The following is a 16,169-nucleotide window of genomic DNA, read 5'->3' on the forward strand; positions in this document are numbered from 1 at the left end:
GTGTGAAATGTGGTGTAATAGTCTACTCTTTTAAAATAGCTGTGACAGACGAGTGTCAGAGGAGTATTTGAGGGAGCACACTTGTATGTAGGCTTAATTGGACCTTCTTGTTCATGTATTTACTGTAAGAGGCTCTTCATCACTCAAAAAAAACCCTTTGAAGCTTTTACTGTTTTTCATCTGATGAATGCCAAGTTACCTTTGATCTTATGCTTGAAATGGCAGCACAAGTTTCTTTTGTTTTGCACCACTTCTTGGTTGTAAGGGGGTGATCAGTACATCAGACTCTCAGTTTCTCTCAACTGTTTTCCAACATTGGCATGGTGCCTAAATCCTAAAAAGTGAATTTTTCAAAACAATATCCAGTTTCAGGTCATTTTCAAAAACGTTCTCCTTCCATTGTAAATTGCAGATAGAAAACCTGATCTCTTCTGTCTTGTCTCTGGGTTAGCAAAATTGTGCAATAGAGCAATCATCTGGTAAACAGGGCAGCACTGTTCAATTTTTTCCATTTGGTCTCATCAGACCTCAGCTGATGATCATTTATTTTATGATTCATACAATTTAGTAGAAACCTGTGACACTATAGTACTACTGTGCACTTAGACATCAATTGAAAATCATAGTGTTATCCTTGCACAACATACAGAATGACAACAGATGCATGGTGTGACTGGCTACACTAACATTTCTGGTAAACAACACCTATTGCGTCAATGTGGTATCAGTGTATATCAGCCTCATCACAAAAAAAGACATTTGTCAGAAAACTCAATTGAGTATCACTTTTTTTCCAAACTTCGTAAACAAAACAAAACTTCGAACTTTAGGACAAGTTCTTTTAACAGCCGACTTCTTCTGGTAATCCGAGGCCTTGACGAAAGTGATGTGAAAGTGATGTGAAAGTGATGACTTAGCAGGCATTAATACTCTGGAGCAGACTTGCAGTTTGCTAGATGTATCTGATTGGGCTGAATATATACATTACATTCCATCAATCTATTGGTTAGTATTAGTTATGTATTAGTTAAGGTGAGACAAACTTCTAACATCTGTAAAGACAAGACAGAATATAACAGAGTTCCAGAGAAGGTAAGCATTGTTGCTCTGTACAAAACAGCCAGACAAAAAAGGAGCCTCTTACCACCGTTTGGAACATGGATTTAAACATATGTTATGATCCCTATTACAGCTGTAATAACTTGGCTCATGGTAACAACAGACTGACCACCATCTGACTGGAAGATACAAATGTATATTTCTCCTTTTGAGGGCAATATAGAGATATAAGATAGATATACAGAAGATAACACTTTCAGCAGCCAATAACATGATTTGTTATTGTATGATAGTTTGCAAAAAGTGCAACTTCTGTACCAAGAAATAAATATCTTGGTATAAATGAATAAAGCTACACTTAAAACATTTTAACAGTTTCACGACTGTGAAAACATTTTTTGGATGCCCCTCCTGGTCTTACAAATTAAAAAAAACAAAAAAAACAAAAATCAATCAAAATAACATCTTCAATAGGCGAATGATCATTAAAATGTCTTGCAACAGCATCTCTGGGTCATGACATTAGTCCTGAATATTTCATTGCTGTGGGACTTAAACTAAATTATGTAACTAAAAGTGGTTTTACACATCTGTCATTCATAGGTGTATGATATGTGGTCTCATAGGTGGTTGAAATTCAAGACAAAACAGTGGCTCGGTGGACTCGGGAATTTTGTTTTCGTAGTGCGATTACTGTGTAAAATTAACTGCTCCTAGATTGACAAAGATAATCATTTGGACTCTGAGGGAAAGAGGCACACAATGATAGATTGCATCATTAGAAAATAAAAGAGGGATCTCCTTTCATAATCAGTCTTTTCAAATACAGATAAGCATGCATAGAGTGAGCAGAGATTCCTTCAAGGTCTGGCCTGATTCAAATTTACTAAATTGATGCTGCAGTCTTTTAGACTTTAAATCTCTGAATTGATTCATTATCACTATCCAGTGATGAAAGGCTCTATGCATAAAAAAGTCCCGAAAAATTTGTACACTTGCACCTTCAAGCATCATACTGCTCCGATATTGGTCAAAACCACAGGCACCAAGTGTGTTTGCAGACTAGAGACCAAACCATGACCTATGCACTGACTGATCTCTTGAAAAAGACACAGCAGGTCAGTGAGTCTGCTCTGTGTGCTGTGACACCAGGTTGACATGGTCACTTGTGGCAACCCTGCCACAGGACAGAGGAACACTATGACATTTAGAGTCAAATTTGGCCTTAGTGGTTATGGTCATCTCTTGCAGTGCCCCGTGATCTGCTGAAACTGGGGAGTCAGCATTCCTTAAATAACCATAGCACTGGCACAGGCTGCCCAGCATCAAGCAACAAAATCCCCACCCAGTCTCCATTACTTCCCATACCATTCCCATAGGGGTCGAGACAGGGGGTAGATGGCAGCCAGGCAAAGGAACAAAACTGGCTTAGTGTAAACGGACCTCCTTAGTGAAGCCTATAGCCTGTCACCACAAGTACTCGACTGAAGATTGATTATGCAAAAACCTCCTGCATCTAACTTTTTATAATAAACGCTTAATTTAAAATCTGGATGGCTTTCAGATAATAGATCCTGGAAAGGGTCTCAGTGTTTCATCCATAAAAACAGATAAATTGCAGTAATCAAAGGCGATGACCTGGTGAGGAAACCAAAGTGCAAGTACATTTCATAGTGCAATCAGTCTCCTTTCAGTGCTGACAAGGTGAAAAGCTCATCCAACAATACGGAAAATTGAAGCTCCATGTTAAGACTCAGATCAATGCTAAGCAACATAATTTAAGTATCTCACACTTTTGAGCAACTCAACAACCATAACACACCAGAACTTGACTAGCACGACATGCTTACTGTTGCCTTGTTTAGCTGGTGCTGGCATAATCTAACATACACCAACCCCAGCAGGCATCTTGTCTAACACGAAAAACGATAAGGTTTTTTTTTTTTTTTTTTTTTTTAAAAGCTTATTATTAAAAAAAAAAAAAAAAACTGCTAATGCAACAGTGTGTTTGTTAGAGTTACTGATTATTCATTCCACAGCTTAAAATGTAAATGCAACACAGAATAAACTGCTAACCACAAGATGGGTGCCACTAGTGTGATGTATGTCCTTAAGAATGTAAAATCCACGCTCCCAGTTTATAATCACCAATCCATTACCTCACCACAAGACAAAAGATGTAACTTGGGCCAACAAAAGGTTTTAACATTCAAATGGGACTACTCATCTCTCACCAGTCTAATACTGCAGTGCCAGCATGCAAGATTTATTGTCAGTTTATATGCAAGCTTTCCCGGACTGCCTGCAAATGTCCATTTTATATACGAGACATGCTTCATATTTTAGTTCACTGCTATAGTTTTAATTTTTGTGGACTGTATTTTGAGAATATATGAAACTGGCTGTTCCATAATGAAGAAAATAAAAACAGTGAGCACTACAGAATCAAACTATTTAAACACTGCGTTTTTTCCAATACTGTGCTGTAACAACAATCATCCAGAGACATAATTATAAACCTTTATCTGCACTCTCCATAACCTTCAGCTTGATGACGCTCAAATAGCCTTACTCATTTCCTTGCTTATGTCACAGCCGGTAAAAAAAGAAAAAGTGAGTCTCTGAGCTGCCAGTCCCGCAGCAGGAGCTCCAGTTCACTCTGTCCTCAGACGTACCAACAGAAGAACTGGCTGACACTCACGTCTCATACAGGAAGCTGAAGTATTGCTACTTGACTGCAGTTGCGCAACGTATCGACAGAAACACAACAAGAATTACTCACAATTCTTCATAAGATTCTTAGTACAGCGACATTGGCTACTGGACAGCCTAACTGAATCAGCTTTGTATCTGGGCCAACATTTAGCATTTGGTTAGCTTACATTGGAAGAGAGTCAAGCCAGTAAACATTTTATTTCTTGATCTCCTACAATGTAGCATAATGTAGTGACTTTACAATGAATCTATTGACAATTAAAATGTTGCTGTTCCTGCTGTGTAACTTTTTTGATGTTAGCTGGAGCCTACAATTTATCAAAGCTGTTGAGCTGCACAGTACACTGGCCTAAAACAGCCTGAGTCAAAGCAAGTGCCTGGCGGAGTGGATGTACTTGCCTAAACAGCAGCAAAACTGGGCTCATAAACCTTACCAGCTTTGTCGGTTTACAGCCTTGACCACACCACAACCTTTACATTGGAAGACGTGTCATTCTGTGGCTCTCTTCCTCTTCCTTTACCGAGTTCCCAGCTCACTCCTACTGTTGGGTGCTGGCCAGTGTTTGAATTATGAGGAAGCCAGAGGGGCGCTGCTCCCCTAAAAGATACCCGAGCCACAATGAAAGCAATACAGACTCAGGTTTGTGGTGGTAGCATGTGCGCCAATAATTAGCCCGTAATTTTATTAATTATATTACACTCCAACCCCTACAATAGTTAATATAAGAGAAACAAAGTTAACTTGTTGGTCTGAACTTGGAAAGTGACAGAACATCGCACACATCTTAAATATCTCAGCTGATCCAGTTCAGTTTTTTTAGTTTAGCCTAGGGTAGATTTTCCGATATTTCATGACCTTATGTGAAAACAGAGAAAAAACATGAACAGAAGCAAATAAAAAGCCCAAAGCTCGTACTGATCTCACTCCGACATGGAACAAATCTGATAGAGAAGTGTTACAAGATATCTTTTCTTCAATCTGTTTGTACAAATGTGCTCTGTGTTAGCTGAGAGGCTTAATATATTTGCACTGCTCACTTGTCATTTAACTGTTGTCTGAATTTTAACACTTTACCTTTAAATATGCATGGCTCTGAGCACTCATCTGTGCAGCTGACTGTGTGTATGCTACCATAATATAATGTATACAGATATATAATGTAATTAATGGAGACATGTGCCACACCTGCACCCATGCTTGATTACTGTGTGTCAGATGCGTGGTTTGATGTATGCACATCATCTGTCATTGTGTGAAGCTACTGTGACAACAAAAGCTGTTAACAGTCGTGATCAGTGTCTTTATGCCTGTGAGGTCCTCGCGTGTGTCTGATAAAAGAGTACGCACACTGTATTGTTATAAATCACCAAGATATCTGTTTTAGTGCCTATAGTAAACTGAAAACAGACTAAATCCAAACTACCAAATTTGAGATCCCACCTTCCAAGCTGTTGACCACAGAGACACTCCCACGCCACAAAAAGCATACATGCGATTTGAGCAGGTGCGCCAGCTAAGGTGCAACACCCTCAAAATGATGCACCACACGCCTGTATCATTCTACTGCTCTGAACACTCACAACAAAAAGTGCTCGTCTCGATACCAAGCATACATTTGATTACTCAATAGCTGAGATCTTATCATATTGTGAGTAAGGATTTGAACTCAGCTAACAGAGAACATGTTATACAGTAAGAAATACAATTTGAGTGGGTAGTGAGTTTGCAAGTCTGCACAAGACACACTTCTCAATAAAGGTGTATCATAACTGTAAAACATTATTCCAACTTGCTTCTTTTGTCATCAATGTATAAGCTAACTGTACCAAATAAAACGCCCAGCACAAACATTTCCCATTTATAATGTGCTAATCAATTTTAAAAACGTATTTCAAATATGAAATTGCATGAGGATATGCATTTAACATGACTTTGTGGCAATGAACCAATGATACCAAAGATGGGGCAACATTCGACCCAAGGAAAGCCTCAACGCTAATATTAACTCCGTAGAGCCCAAGATGCATTAGACAATCATGTGTATTGTCCTGCCTCCTTATGAAAAATGAAATCCTATGCTAAATCACAAGCACTATAAATGTTAAGACAGTGGTACAGATCCTTGTGACTGTATTTGATTTTTTTTTATCAAAAAGGGAACCCAAATTTTGTACTTTTCTTACTTCTTTGTTCAGTTTGTACAACAAATACCCAATTTGTGCGAGGCAATATAGGACAGGTTGGGCACATTTTCTAATTAAGGCTGAGTTTAGGGTAATGGCCAAAAATCATCGGCAATGAAAGTTGGATGCAACAGTGCAAATCTTTCTAGCTGCCGGTTCCAGTAATTAAAGAAACCCTTTTAATTCTTATAATTCGAAAGCACAAAACAATTTAGCATGTTGCCATAATGTGCAATCACTCGAATGCAAGAACAGTCTACATCTATAAGAACAAACAAATTAAATTCTTTGCCAACATAATTACTGTAGCTTCAATGAAAATATTTTAATGAGTTGAGGGTTAGCCGTGTATTGGCAATTTCTTCCATGTGTCACGCAATCTTTTAATTAACACTCTTCCTACAACTACTAGTTCCTCAATTACCTGTCACAATTTTATTGTTCTGGGTTATCAGCTGCAGTCGTGCTTTACACAGCCACTGAAGCTGGAGATAAGGCCCTTTCCTCCTGGCCTGCCAGGTTTTCCCTGTCAAATATTTATAGAAACTGAAACATTAGATGGGCATCATCAGACTTATAGCTCTCTACACAAGAAGCTAAGCGGGCAGCAGCAGTAGCAGCAGGAACACCAGAGCCATTTCAGAGATCAGAGCTTGAATTCTACCTCTTAACTGACAAGAAAATGTGTTGAATCTGCTGTTAAATAACTTTGAGGCACTTCTACAGCTGTGAGGTGAACATGAGCCTTTAGTGGCAGTGAGGGGGTTGGGAAAGGAGATGGCCATTTTTCGGATGAATACTGGGTACTTTTCCAAATTATTCACCATGTTGTCATTACATATTAAGCCAAGGCAACTCTTTCCTTCACTTAACAACTGAAAAAATAATTAGTTAGGTAGAAGACAGAGCTTACATATTCAACGCTAGCTGTTACCATTATGTGTGGCTAGTTTAGCTAGCGAGGTTTGACTGATTTTTTTTTTTTTTTTTTTTGACAGCTTTAAACTTTCTGGAAACATCTGTACACACATCAGAAGTTACTCCATGTTTTCAGTTAAAATTGTCACAGATATTCGGGCAAGTCAAGTTATCAACAACTCAAACTGTTGCGACAACTAAAGCAAACACCATAATACAATAAAATAAGTGGTAGGACTCAGTATCCAGTGGCTCAGAGCTTGTTAAATGACCGAGTACAGTGTTCAACAGTCGGTGTGTAGAGAGTCTGGGTGTAGCTACAAAACGTTGAACAGTCACCTGAGATCCAGCATCCGTCAGCCTGGCCAGACGAGAGCTGGTGGCCGTTAAACTAGACACTTAATAAAGCCAAACTAGCCAGGCTCGGCCAGCCTGCTCTGGCTGTGTAGCGCAGCATGAAGGCAGCCGCAGCAGCACCAGACAGAGCGGGGGACTGACCTCACTCTGCCTGTCACAGCCGCCCGGACAGACTTCAAACGCAAACCAAAATACCATGGTACCGAAAAGAGCCATTTACCTTGTTGCTCTGATAGCCTTCAAACGCTCTCAGTGCGCTGTCAGTGAGTTTAACGTGAAAGACGGATACATTGCTACCGTTGCTCACTCTTCCACAGGACAGTCCGTAGCACTGCTCCTCCTTCAGCGCCGCCATCTTGCTACCGTTCCCACCACGCGCACGGACGCACTCTGTTGTAAACCGAGAACTCCCGTTGCTTTTCAATGAATATTCAATGACCAGTTACTGATGATGAAGTCACCGAGCAGTAACGAAGCCCTATATAGGCACACGTTAAGACTAAAAAAATAACATTTATATTATACATTTCACAGAATATTGCAATATGAAAGACATTTAAAAAATAGTATTGAACAGCCAGCGCTATTAATCATCGACCTTAACTAAATTTACAACTAATTCGCAGACGAAACGTGAATCATTTTATTTTTTTTGATACTATTCTATTCTGTAATTATATGATATGATTATTAATGGGTGACAAAGTACACATTTTTAACAGCATTTAGAAATGAGCATTGCACATTAGTAACGCGAAGGAAGAGGGAAACGACAGGTCACCTCACTACGTCAGTGAAACGTCAATGTCTGGAAAAAATAATGACACACACATTCACTTTGGGAATATCCAGAAAAATGGAAATGTCCAACTGTAAACAAATAAAACTGGAGAAATGTAAATACTAAATATTTAAGGCATGTCAATGACTTAGTTATCTTGTCTTCACAACATGATTGTTTGAAGTTTCTGTACAAATGTGACTAATGGAAGATGTGTATGTCTAATACAGACTGTACCGGTGGGCACTTCTCAATCCTCCAAGGCCAGTTTTACAAGGCATAAATGCTGGAAGCACACTGTAATAACCAATGGGCCAGGGACACTCCATAAAATCAGTCCAGAGATGGAAATGGTTGAAAACCACTGTATACCTTGTCTGTGATGCTTGTGAGATATACTGGCAAAAATTAAAAAAGGAGACCGTTTGATAACAGACAACTTTTATTGTGATGGATATAAAATTAACAAATGCAGGGAATGCTAGGAACTTTTATGATCAATTCGTTTGTCATCCAGAGTTTATGTAACTTTTGGCTCTATAGGACAACCAACTACCCTGAAGAAGCCACAGATTCAGTGGTGTCACATTTACTGTATGTAAGAACAAAAAAGTGTAATAAATAAACACCTAACAGAGCATAATTTAAGTTAAACTTCACAGGCAAAAAATGTAGGAGAGAAAAAAAAACACACATACACCCAGCATTATTCTTAAAGGGTCATCTTTCAACATTTGGTCTTGATCATTAAAGATTGTGGTGTAATTGACAGGAATTTGATGATAAAAATAAACTTTCCTTAATCATTGTTCATAGCCACATCACTGAGGAAATCCATGTATCATTCTCTGCCCTTGTTTCAAAGATGATAACTTTACCTTTATCAAAATGAAATTAGTGATTTAAGAAATGCTGAACAGAAAGTACAGTATATCTAGTTTAGCTGATGCTTTTATGTACGTATACACAAGTGACCAAGAGTATAGAAACATTGAATTCCAATCCAATACAGCAGTCGTGTATATTTATAAACTACTGTTTGTTTATTGTTGACGACACTGTCAGAAAGTGATGAATCAATTCAATGGTACTTTTTGAGGCTGCAGTTTGTTGTTCTTTCATTTAACTACATTATGTTGTGAGGTCTGTCAAATGTTTTTGCTCCTCTGTGTATGTTAATAAGGTGGATACAAATCTAGTAACACCTTTCAGTGTAACACCAGCACAGACCTCAGTCTAAATACACACCATGGAACGGATTGAACAGGCAAACAAGTACAGAAATTGCGTCAACAAAAACTGAAAACTTTAAGGTGGAATATCTTGCATTTCATTGTATGTGCTTATATTTTTCTGGTCACTTAGTGGATGAGTACAGGCTTTAAAAAGAGTGAGAGAGCTAGAACACAAGAAAAGTATGTCGCCAGTGTGTGAACCTCAAAAAATAGAGCATCTGCATTACACCAGTTAACATTAAACATTGTACTATAAAACAAAGTGGAATCACGTGTTCTCTCTTGAATAGGAAGTATTAATTTAACTGCACAATCTGACAATTTAAAACTATAGCATAACATAGGACAATATCACAATGAATCTATTATGGGAAAAATATTTTATAAATAGCTTCTATCTGTGGTAAATTATTTTTCATTTCGATGATCAAATAATCAATTTCCAACATCAACTACCCAAGACAAAAAACAATGGCAGCAAAAGAAAACAGTGTCTGGCAATGTGACAGATATGAATAACCCTACATATTTATTAGGTTGGAAATACATTTCCCATATGCAAATATTGATGTTTTACTAATTTGTCACATATACTTCTCAAACATAGCAGAGAAAGGAGAGTGACGACTCAAGAGGCAACTGACCGACTGACATTTCCACCCCCTTTGACCAAAGGTCAGAAGGCACTGCCAGATGTGCTTCTGTGTTTAGGCTATCACATTGCAGGGGCTTGGTCAGGCCATCACCACAGGCTTGGTTCAATTTCTAGCAGCTATGACAACAGATAATGCTACACCGCCAATGGCTACTGCAGTGGCACCGAATAGCCACTTCCAGCTGAGACCCTGGGGAAATAAAGGAACAAAAAGAGTACAGAGTGCATATTAAGTAGGTTGAATAATGACACAGTGAAAAGCACAAATTAAGTTCATTCATTACTGACGCTCCCTGTTTATTACCACAAAGGTTCCCTTAAGGATTATATACCTATCACTCCAAAAGAATAACATGCATGACAGTGCATGAGTATCATGTGATGATGGCCAGATATTCAAGCAGTATTCTAACCCTATATTTTTCACACTTTTATACATTTGTTTTGTCAGGGAATGACTGTCTCACCCATGAAGATTTTGCCCGGTGTTTCTGTATGTTGCTGCTGCCACTGGTGGGATTACCCAGCATCTTCTTATACATGGCCTGCTCTGCCCCTCTCTGCTCTGAGTGCTTCTTCACCAGCTTGGAGAGCTCTGCGTGGATAGTCTAGACAGAAGAGACAAGACAAATAGGTGTTGCAGGCTCCAGTCCAATACACAAACCCCACTCTACTCTATTAACCCAACTATCCAAATATGTAGGAAATAAAGTCCTGCTACTATATTCACAAAACAAGACTGATTTCCTTCTTAGTGGGAATATGTCAGGATGACAATACCGGTCCAAAAGGCATGAAAAATTAAGTCACAAGGCTTTTTAAAAGGAATATGACCAATTATTTTTCTACAATCATGATGGATGGGTGAAGCATACATAAATACTGAAACAAATGTTTATGCTGTTCTTTGTTGTCTTACAAGAAATCACAGGCTTGCATCACAGAATTAGCCTCTCATTTAACCCACATGTCCACACAATTATTCCAGGGTATGGGTTCAGTTATTGTTCCAGCATTTTCTCAGATCTGAGTCACTTCACTGCTCTTAAAGCTGGTGAGTGACTAAGCAAACCACTGCTCTCAGAGACAACAAAATTGTTTATGCTTTGGAAAATGTGCTTCAAAAAGACCATGGAGCAATGTTGACTGAAAAGTTTTTTTATATTTAATTGCCGTCTATCTTATGCCATGTATACACCTCATGGCTTTCAAGGTTGTCAGCCTGTACTGTTCACACTACACAACCTGTTGTCGTATAATCGGGAATCTCAAAATCGTTGTGGTTTGCACACTGCACGACTGATGAGCAACTGGGGGTCACAAATTACAAGATCTTCCACCTGGAAGAATCCCAGACGAGCCTGTCTGGTCTCCTCACAAAAAAATTTTTTCATGATAACCCACATGAAAGGTGACATGGGAAATGATGTGACACCATGCAGACAGGATTTTTTTCTTCCAAAATGCATGTCTGCAAGAAAAGAGCGATCCAAATTGATTGTTTGCTTACAAGGAAGAAAAAGAAAAGAATGGATTGGGATGCACAAGCAGCAGGGATTCATGTTCTACAACCATCTTCCCGGGTTTCCCATCACCCCGTGTCTTGTGGTCTAATGAGCTGTAGCCTGTTGCCGCAATCACTGTACACTACAGGATTTGGATTCCCCAGCAGGTCCAGATATTTAGCCTGCTAGATATCTTTTAGGCATCTGTGATGCAGACTCTTGACTCTGATCTAGGGCTTTTCTCAGGGATCTTCCAAAACTGTCGGCAGGTGGAAAATAAAAAAAATTGTGTACTGTGATCTTAGCATTAGGGATTGGAGAGTCAGTATGAATGTCTGTGCAAGTCTGTACCTTGAGGATTTGGTCAATTCCTATCTACTGCTAAGAGTAAGTTGGTACATTTACTGCACTCTACTGTGTTCGAGCAGGGCACCCTTGGCACATCTGCGCCAAAACTGTGCAATCAGCTTCCCACCAAAATGACAAAAATGACACAACATTGACCTGTTCCCAGGGCTAGGATGAAGTAGGCTAAACAAACATTTAACATCCTGTCCTAACAGCATCTGTGTCTCCAAATACTGTGCTGAGGCGGTCTGAGGCTGTCTATACCGGAACTGTCAAGTCTGCGCGCCATGTCAAAAAGTAAACAAACCACAGACACAATAAATCTCCTCTCATCCATCTGAGTTGAAGATAAGGGGCGTGAACAGCTGACACCAGTGTAAAAAATGCAGACAGCATGTCTCATCAATGCTGGGAGAAGAGAGCGAGAGCACGTCATCTTGTCACTCCATGACGCCTGCGCCTGTTTAAGACCGCCTCATTGATTATAATGGGAGCATTCTTGTATTGTCACTTAAGCACACCCCCTGTACTTGCTGTTAGAACATGGGTTATTTAGGGAGTCTTTTCATTATTTCAAAGCAAAGAGAAAAGTCAATTTTAGCATTAAAACAACAAATCTAGTACCAAATTCGAAATATGTTGACAAATAGAAAATAATCGCAAACATACACAAGGGTGACAGTTATGAAATATCAAATCGCCGACAGTCAAAAGGGTATAGGTGCTAGTGCATACGATCTACAACATGCAGCCTTGCACTTCAGATTTGTAAGAGATTTCCAACTAGACAGAGGCCCATTAATTCAGCAATCCACCTAAGATGTACTATCATAAAATGTAATAGTACATTATATATTTATACTGCGTGTGTTGGATGAAAAGTGGTGGCCAGGCCATGTGCTGCTTGACAGATTGGTGTAGGACTGAAGTGGGGGATTCTGGGCATGAGTACATGCTGCTATAGCTTACAGCTAATCCAAGAAGCCCACGCACTCAGCTGAATCGGTCAAATAGCCTTGTGTAGCCAAAGAACCACATATACCTGACTGCATGAGCAGGAGAACAGGAACAGTGGCTAGGCATTAGATATGGCTGGGCTGCAGGGCAAACCTATTTACAGCAACAACATGAAAACAGATACCCTGAAATGATGAATCAGCAATCCACCTGACCTTGCACTACAAAATTAAGTGGCGTGATAGTTTACCCTATGGCACCATCTACAGGTTGTAAGAAAGAACTGCCATTTCTCCATACTGAGAGCTGTGTTTTGAGAATAATCAACATGGTGAGACCAAAAGTACCTTGTTGCTTGGTTCCAATTTCAGTGCCTTCCTCAAAGTTTGAATGGCTTCTGTGTATTCACCTTGCAAGGCCAAAACCTTGAATAAAAATACACAATTAAAAGTTAATCAAACAATCTACTAGAGACTAGCAAGAGAGAAAGTGAAAGAACATGAACAACATGTACCTTGCCCATACGGAAAAGTGCTTTTATGTTCTCTGGCTGGTGCGCCAGAGCTGAGACACAAGATTTAAGTGCTGCATCATAGTGGTCCAGTTTCAGCTGAGAAGCAGCCATGTTGTTCAAACATTTTACTTTCACATCCATCAGTTCATTCTCCTCCTCAGGACTAATGTCGACTGCAGCAGAAGCAACCACAACAAAACAATAAGATAAAAAACAGTAAAATGGCCACTGTTGAACAGTACCTTGAAATGAAATGAAATGATTATACTGTGTATCAGTGCATAATCAAAATAAATGTTAGTTATACCTGTATGAAGCTTTCCCTGCCTACCACTCCACTTCCTGATAGATAGCCACTAAGCCCAATGCTGAGTAATTAAAAAAGACCCACTGTAATAAACCTTTTACTCACTCCTGATTCCCTGACCTGTATCTCACCTTTAGAACTCGACTCTGTTATCTGCAGGGCAATGCTATACGAGTTAACAGCAAAAGCATAGTCCCCACGCTGATAATGAACGTTGCCCCTCTCTCTCTTATGGCTGGCAAGGGATATCTTTTCTGCAGGGGGCAACAACTCCAGATCTGGAGCATCAGTAGCTTCCAGCAGGTCCACTTCTAGGGAGAGCTCAGTATTGGGGGGGACCTCAGGTTCAAGACTGTCAAAGAGCAGAAACACAGTTTCATGAAATAAGGAGCAAAAAGTCATCAATCACTGGATTACACACAAAGAAATAGTCAAGTGTCACATATCCAGTGAAAGTGTGCATCACATGAGGATTTACAGATTCCCTAAGGCCAAGAACGGAGCTTGTAGAGCAAGAAAAGCCATGCTGTTTTATCAAAATTCATGAAAGCAAATTTACATATCCTCACAAATGAATAGGAAAATTACTAGTTGAAATAAAGAAGCAATTTTCAGTTTGACATTACAGCTTTCATGGGAGTGAATTTTTGTTTACATTAAAGCCTTAAAGCCTAGATTAGATTAGTTTGATTAAAAACACACTGCCTACCTCCCACGGGTACCATAAGCATATTTTGCATCTGTCTGGATGAGAGCCTTCTCTCCCATTTCCATGAGCTGCACTGTGAGATCAAGAGCCTGTAAGAAGAATAATCTTACTGCAGCATGATACCAATATCTACAACATGACTTATATCACTGACATAAAGCTAATTATACATAACCTAGATGAAAATGTGAAACTTCTCTATACATTATTTACAATTTCAAGAGAAAAATTAAACTTATGTAATGGTTTTACATGGATAACATCACCGTCTCCCAGAGTGAATGTGAGGTCAGACTGCTCCTCTACCAGTGCCCCGTCCTTCAAGTAGGTCTTAAGATGAATCTTGACATTCTGTCCTTTCTGTGGCCGACTGTCCCGCCCGTCCCCTGCCTCCAGGACTTTTTTCTTTAGCTGGTCATTACCTTTGGACAGATAATGATATTAATCTCAGTCAGAACAAATACAGCACTTATCACAACCAGAGCCGTGTCATAACACCTTGCGAATCTTTGTTGCAGGTGATTGTTGATCAGGCAACAATCCCTTCATCAATATCAACTTTAAAACTTATGCAACACCTTCTACAGGGATGTACTGTTCTATATGTTACCAAGGTACTTTTGTAACATACCTAAAACATCCAGCCATTCATCAAGGTGACCTGGAGGGTCTGGTTCTGTGACTGCATTTATCTTGTGAGACTCATCTGTGTTTTCCCCTTTCCCTCCCCCAGCGTCTTCCAGAGGAGGGGGGTCGTCGTCAATGTCCTCATCATCTAAAACCTCAAAGTCCTCCCCGCTGTCCAGCAACGAGGTTCGTCCATTCTTCTTTGTTTTTGGCGCACTGTCATGGATATCAGAGGCGTCCATATTCTCCTCTTTTTCAGTCATTAGCGGAATACTCTGAGAAAGATGGTGATCAACTTAAAAAATGTAACTTTAGAAAATGCAAGCTAAAGAATTGACTTCTCTAACTGGCTGTCCCAAAACTAGAGTCCTACTTAAAATACAAAACGCCGTTTGAAGATTCACCCTCTATGTCATATCGTATCTGCAATAAATAAACGACTGTCATGCGAAAGCATCCAGAATTAGATCGATTATTAACATCAGTTACCAAAATTCACAACATCACACATTTACACATTACAAGTACAACGCGCCTGTTTATTGTTTTGCTACAACAGATTATTTTTATTCAACAGTAACCAAGCTAGCTTCACGTTTCCAGAAGTTTCTGACAAGTTATCTTGCTGCTAGCTCCTCAAGCGGCTAACAGGCTGCTGCTAACACACTTGGCAATGGCAAACTAGCATTAGCTGTAATCTCGCTGGGTATCTAGCTAGCTAATGTTTGTTACCATTAAGTGACTGTTTTGTCTTGTTTTTCAATGAATATATCGACTTCAGAGAGTGAGTCAGTCATGCGTGATAGTCCCTTTTGTCAAAAATAAACTGAAGCTTACCTACAAACACGAGTTATTTACGCGGAGGGTTGTTTTGGTGTTTTGGTCCTAGCCAATCTCTCCTCCAGTTTACAGTGGTGAAGTCAGTTCGCTGCTGGGAACACGAGACCAATAGGAACTGTGGGTTTTGCTAAATAAACCACGTCAAACTGACTTCGTCGCGGTCCTACCTCATCACAACAAGCTGCTTCCTGTTAACCTTGAGCTCCTGTACTGCTATTGGACCTTTTCATGCATATTAATATTTATTCTCATAGGCAACCCAAACCAGTTTTTAATAATGAACCATTAGATAACCTCTGAACGTACCCTCTATCCAAAGAGACCAGGAAGTAATAATGGATGGTTATTTATAAAGAAAGAAATACAAATATAGAACAGTATTTTCTTTTTGAAGGTAATTTAAATGCACCTGTAAGTTGAATAATAGCAAAACGAAGAACCGTTAATTGTTATTATTT

General features: G+C 39.4%; 2 protein-coding genes across 3 annotated transcripts in view; both read right to left on the bottom strand.

Annotated features, from left to right (window-relative positions):
* The window catches only part of ell (elongation factor for RNA polymerase II), a 33,634-nt gene extending 26,013 nt beyond the window's left edge, over positions 1-7,621 (bottom strand). The window contains exon 1 of the mRNA XM_022759478.1: positions 7,454-7,621. Coding sequence (XP_022615199.1) covers positions 7,454-7,588 — 135 coding nt within the window. The 5' untranslated portion in view covers positions 7,589-7,621. The remainder of the gene's footprint in view (positions 1-7,453) is intronic.
* An 828-nt stretch (positions 7,622-8,449) lies between these two features.
* Positions 8,450-15,800, bottom strand: fkbp8 (FK506 binding protein 8). Of its 2 annotated transcripts, none has more exons than XM_022759647.1 (9): positions 15,709-15,800; positions 14,876-15,146; positions 14,497-14,666; positions 14,245-14,333; positions 13,667-13,887; positions 13,229-13,401; positions 13,062-13,139; positions 10,372-10,512; positions 8,450-10,094 (listed from the first exon to the last, which is right to left on the bottom strand). In XM_022759647.1, the coding sequence occupies exons 2-9, from the start codon at positions 15,132-15,134 to the stop codon at positions 10,008-10,010; spliced, it is 1,218 nt and encodes a 405-aa protein (XP_022615368.1). In that variant the 5' UTR covers positions 15,135-15,146; positions 15,709-15,800; the 3' UTR covers positions 8,450-10,007. The 2 variants fall into 2 exon arrangements, with proteins under 2 accessions (XP_022615368.1, XP_022615369.1); XM_022759648.1 differs by having other exon boundaries at positions 15,713-15,782.
* Between the last annotated feature and the right edge of the window lie 369 nt (positions 15,801-16,169).

Source organism: Seriola dumerili, unplaced genomic scaffold (genome assembly GCF_002260705.1).
Source record: "Seriola dumerili isolate Sdu_G_001 unplaced genomic scaffold, Sdu_1.0 BDQW01000322.1, whole genome shotgun sequence".
Classification (NCBI taxonomy): domain Eukaryota; kingdom Metazoa; phylum Chordata; class Actinopteri; order Carangiformes; family Carangidae; genus Seriola; species Seriola dumerili.

Bases quoted from the DNA above. Each gene is read 5' to 3' on its own strand.
- fkbp8 (XM_022759647.1), bottom strand. From the start codon at position 15,134: ATGACTGAAAAAGAGGAGAATATGGACGCCTCTGATATCCATGACAGT. The intron at 13,888-14,244 runs GTAGGCAGTGTG...GCTCTTTGACAG, and splicing joins GCTTATGGTACCCGTGGGAG to TCTTGAACCTGAGGTCCCCC. The intron at 10,513-13,061 runs GTACTTTTGGTC...TCTTCTGTCTAG, and splicing joins AATTGGAACCAAGCAACAAG to ACTATCCACGCAGAGCTCTC.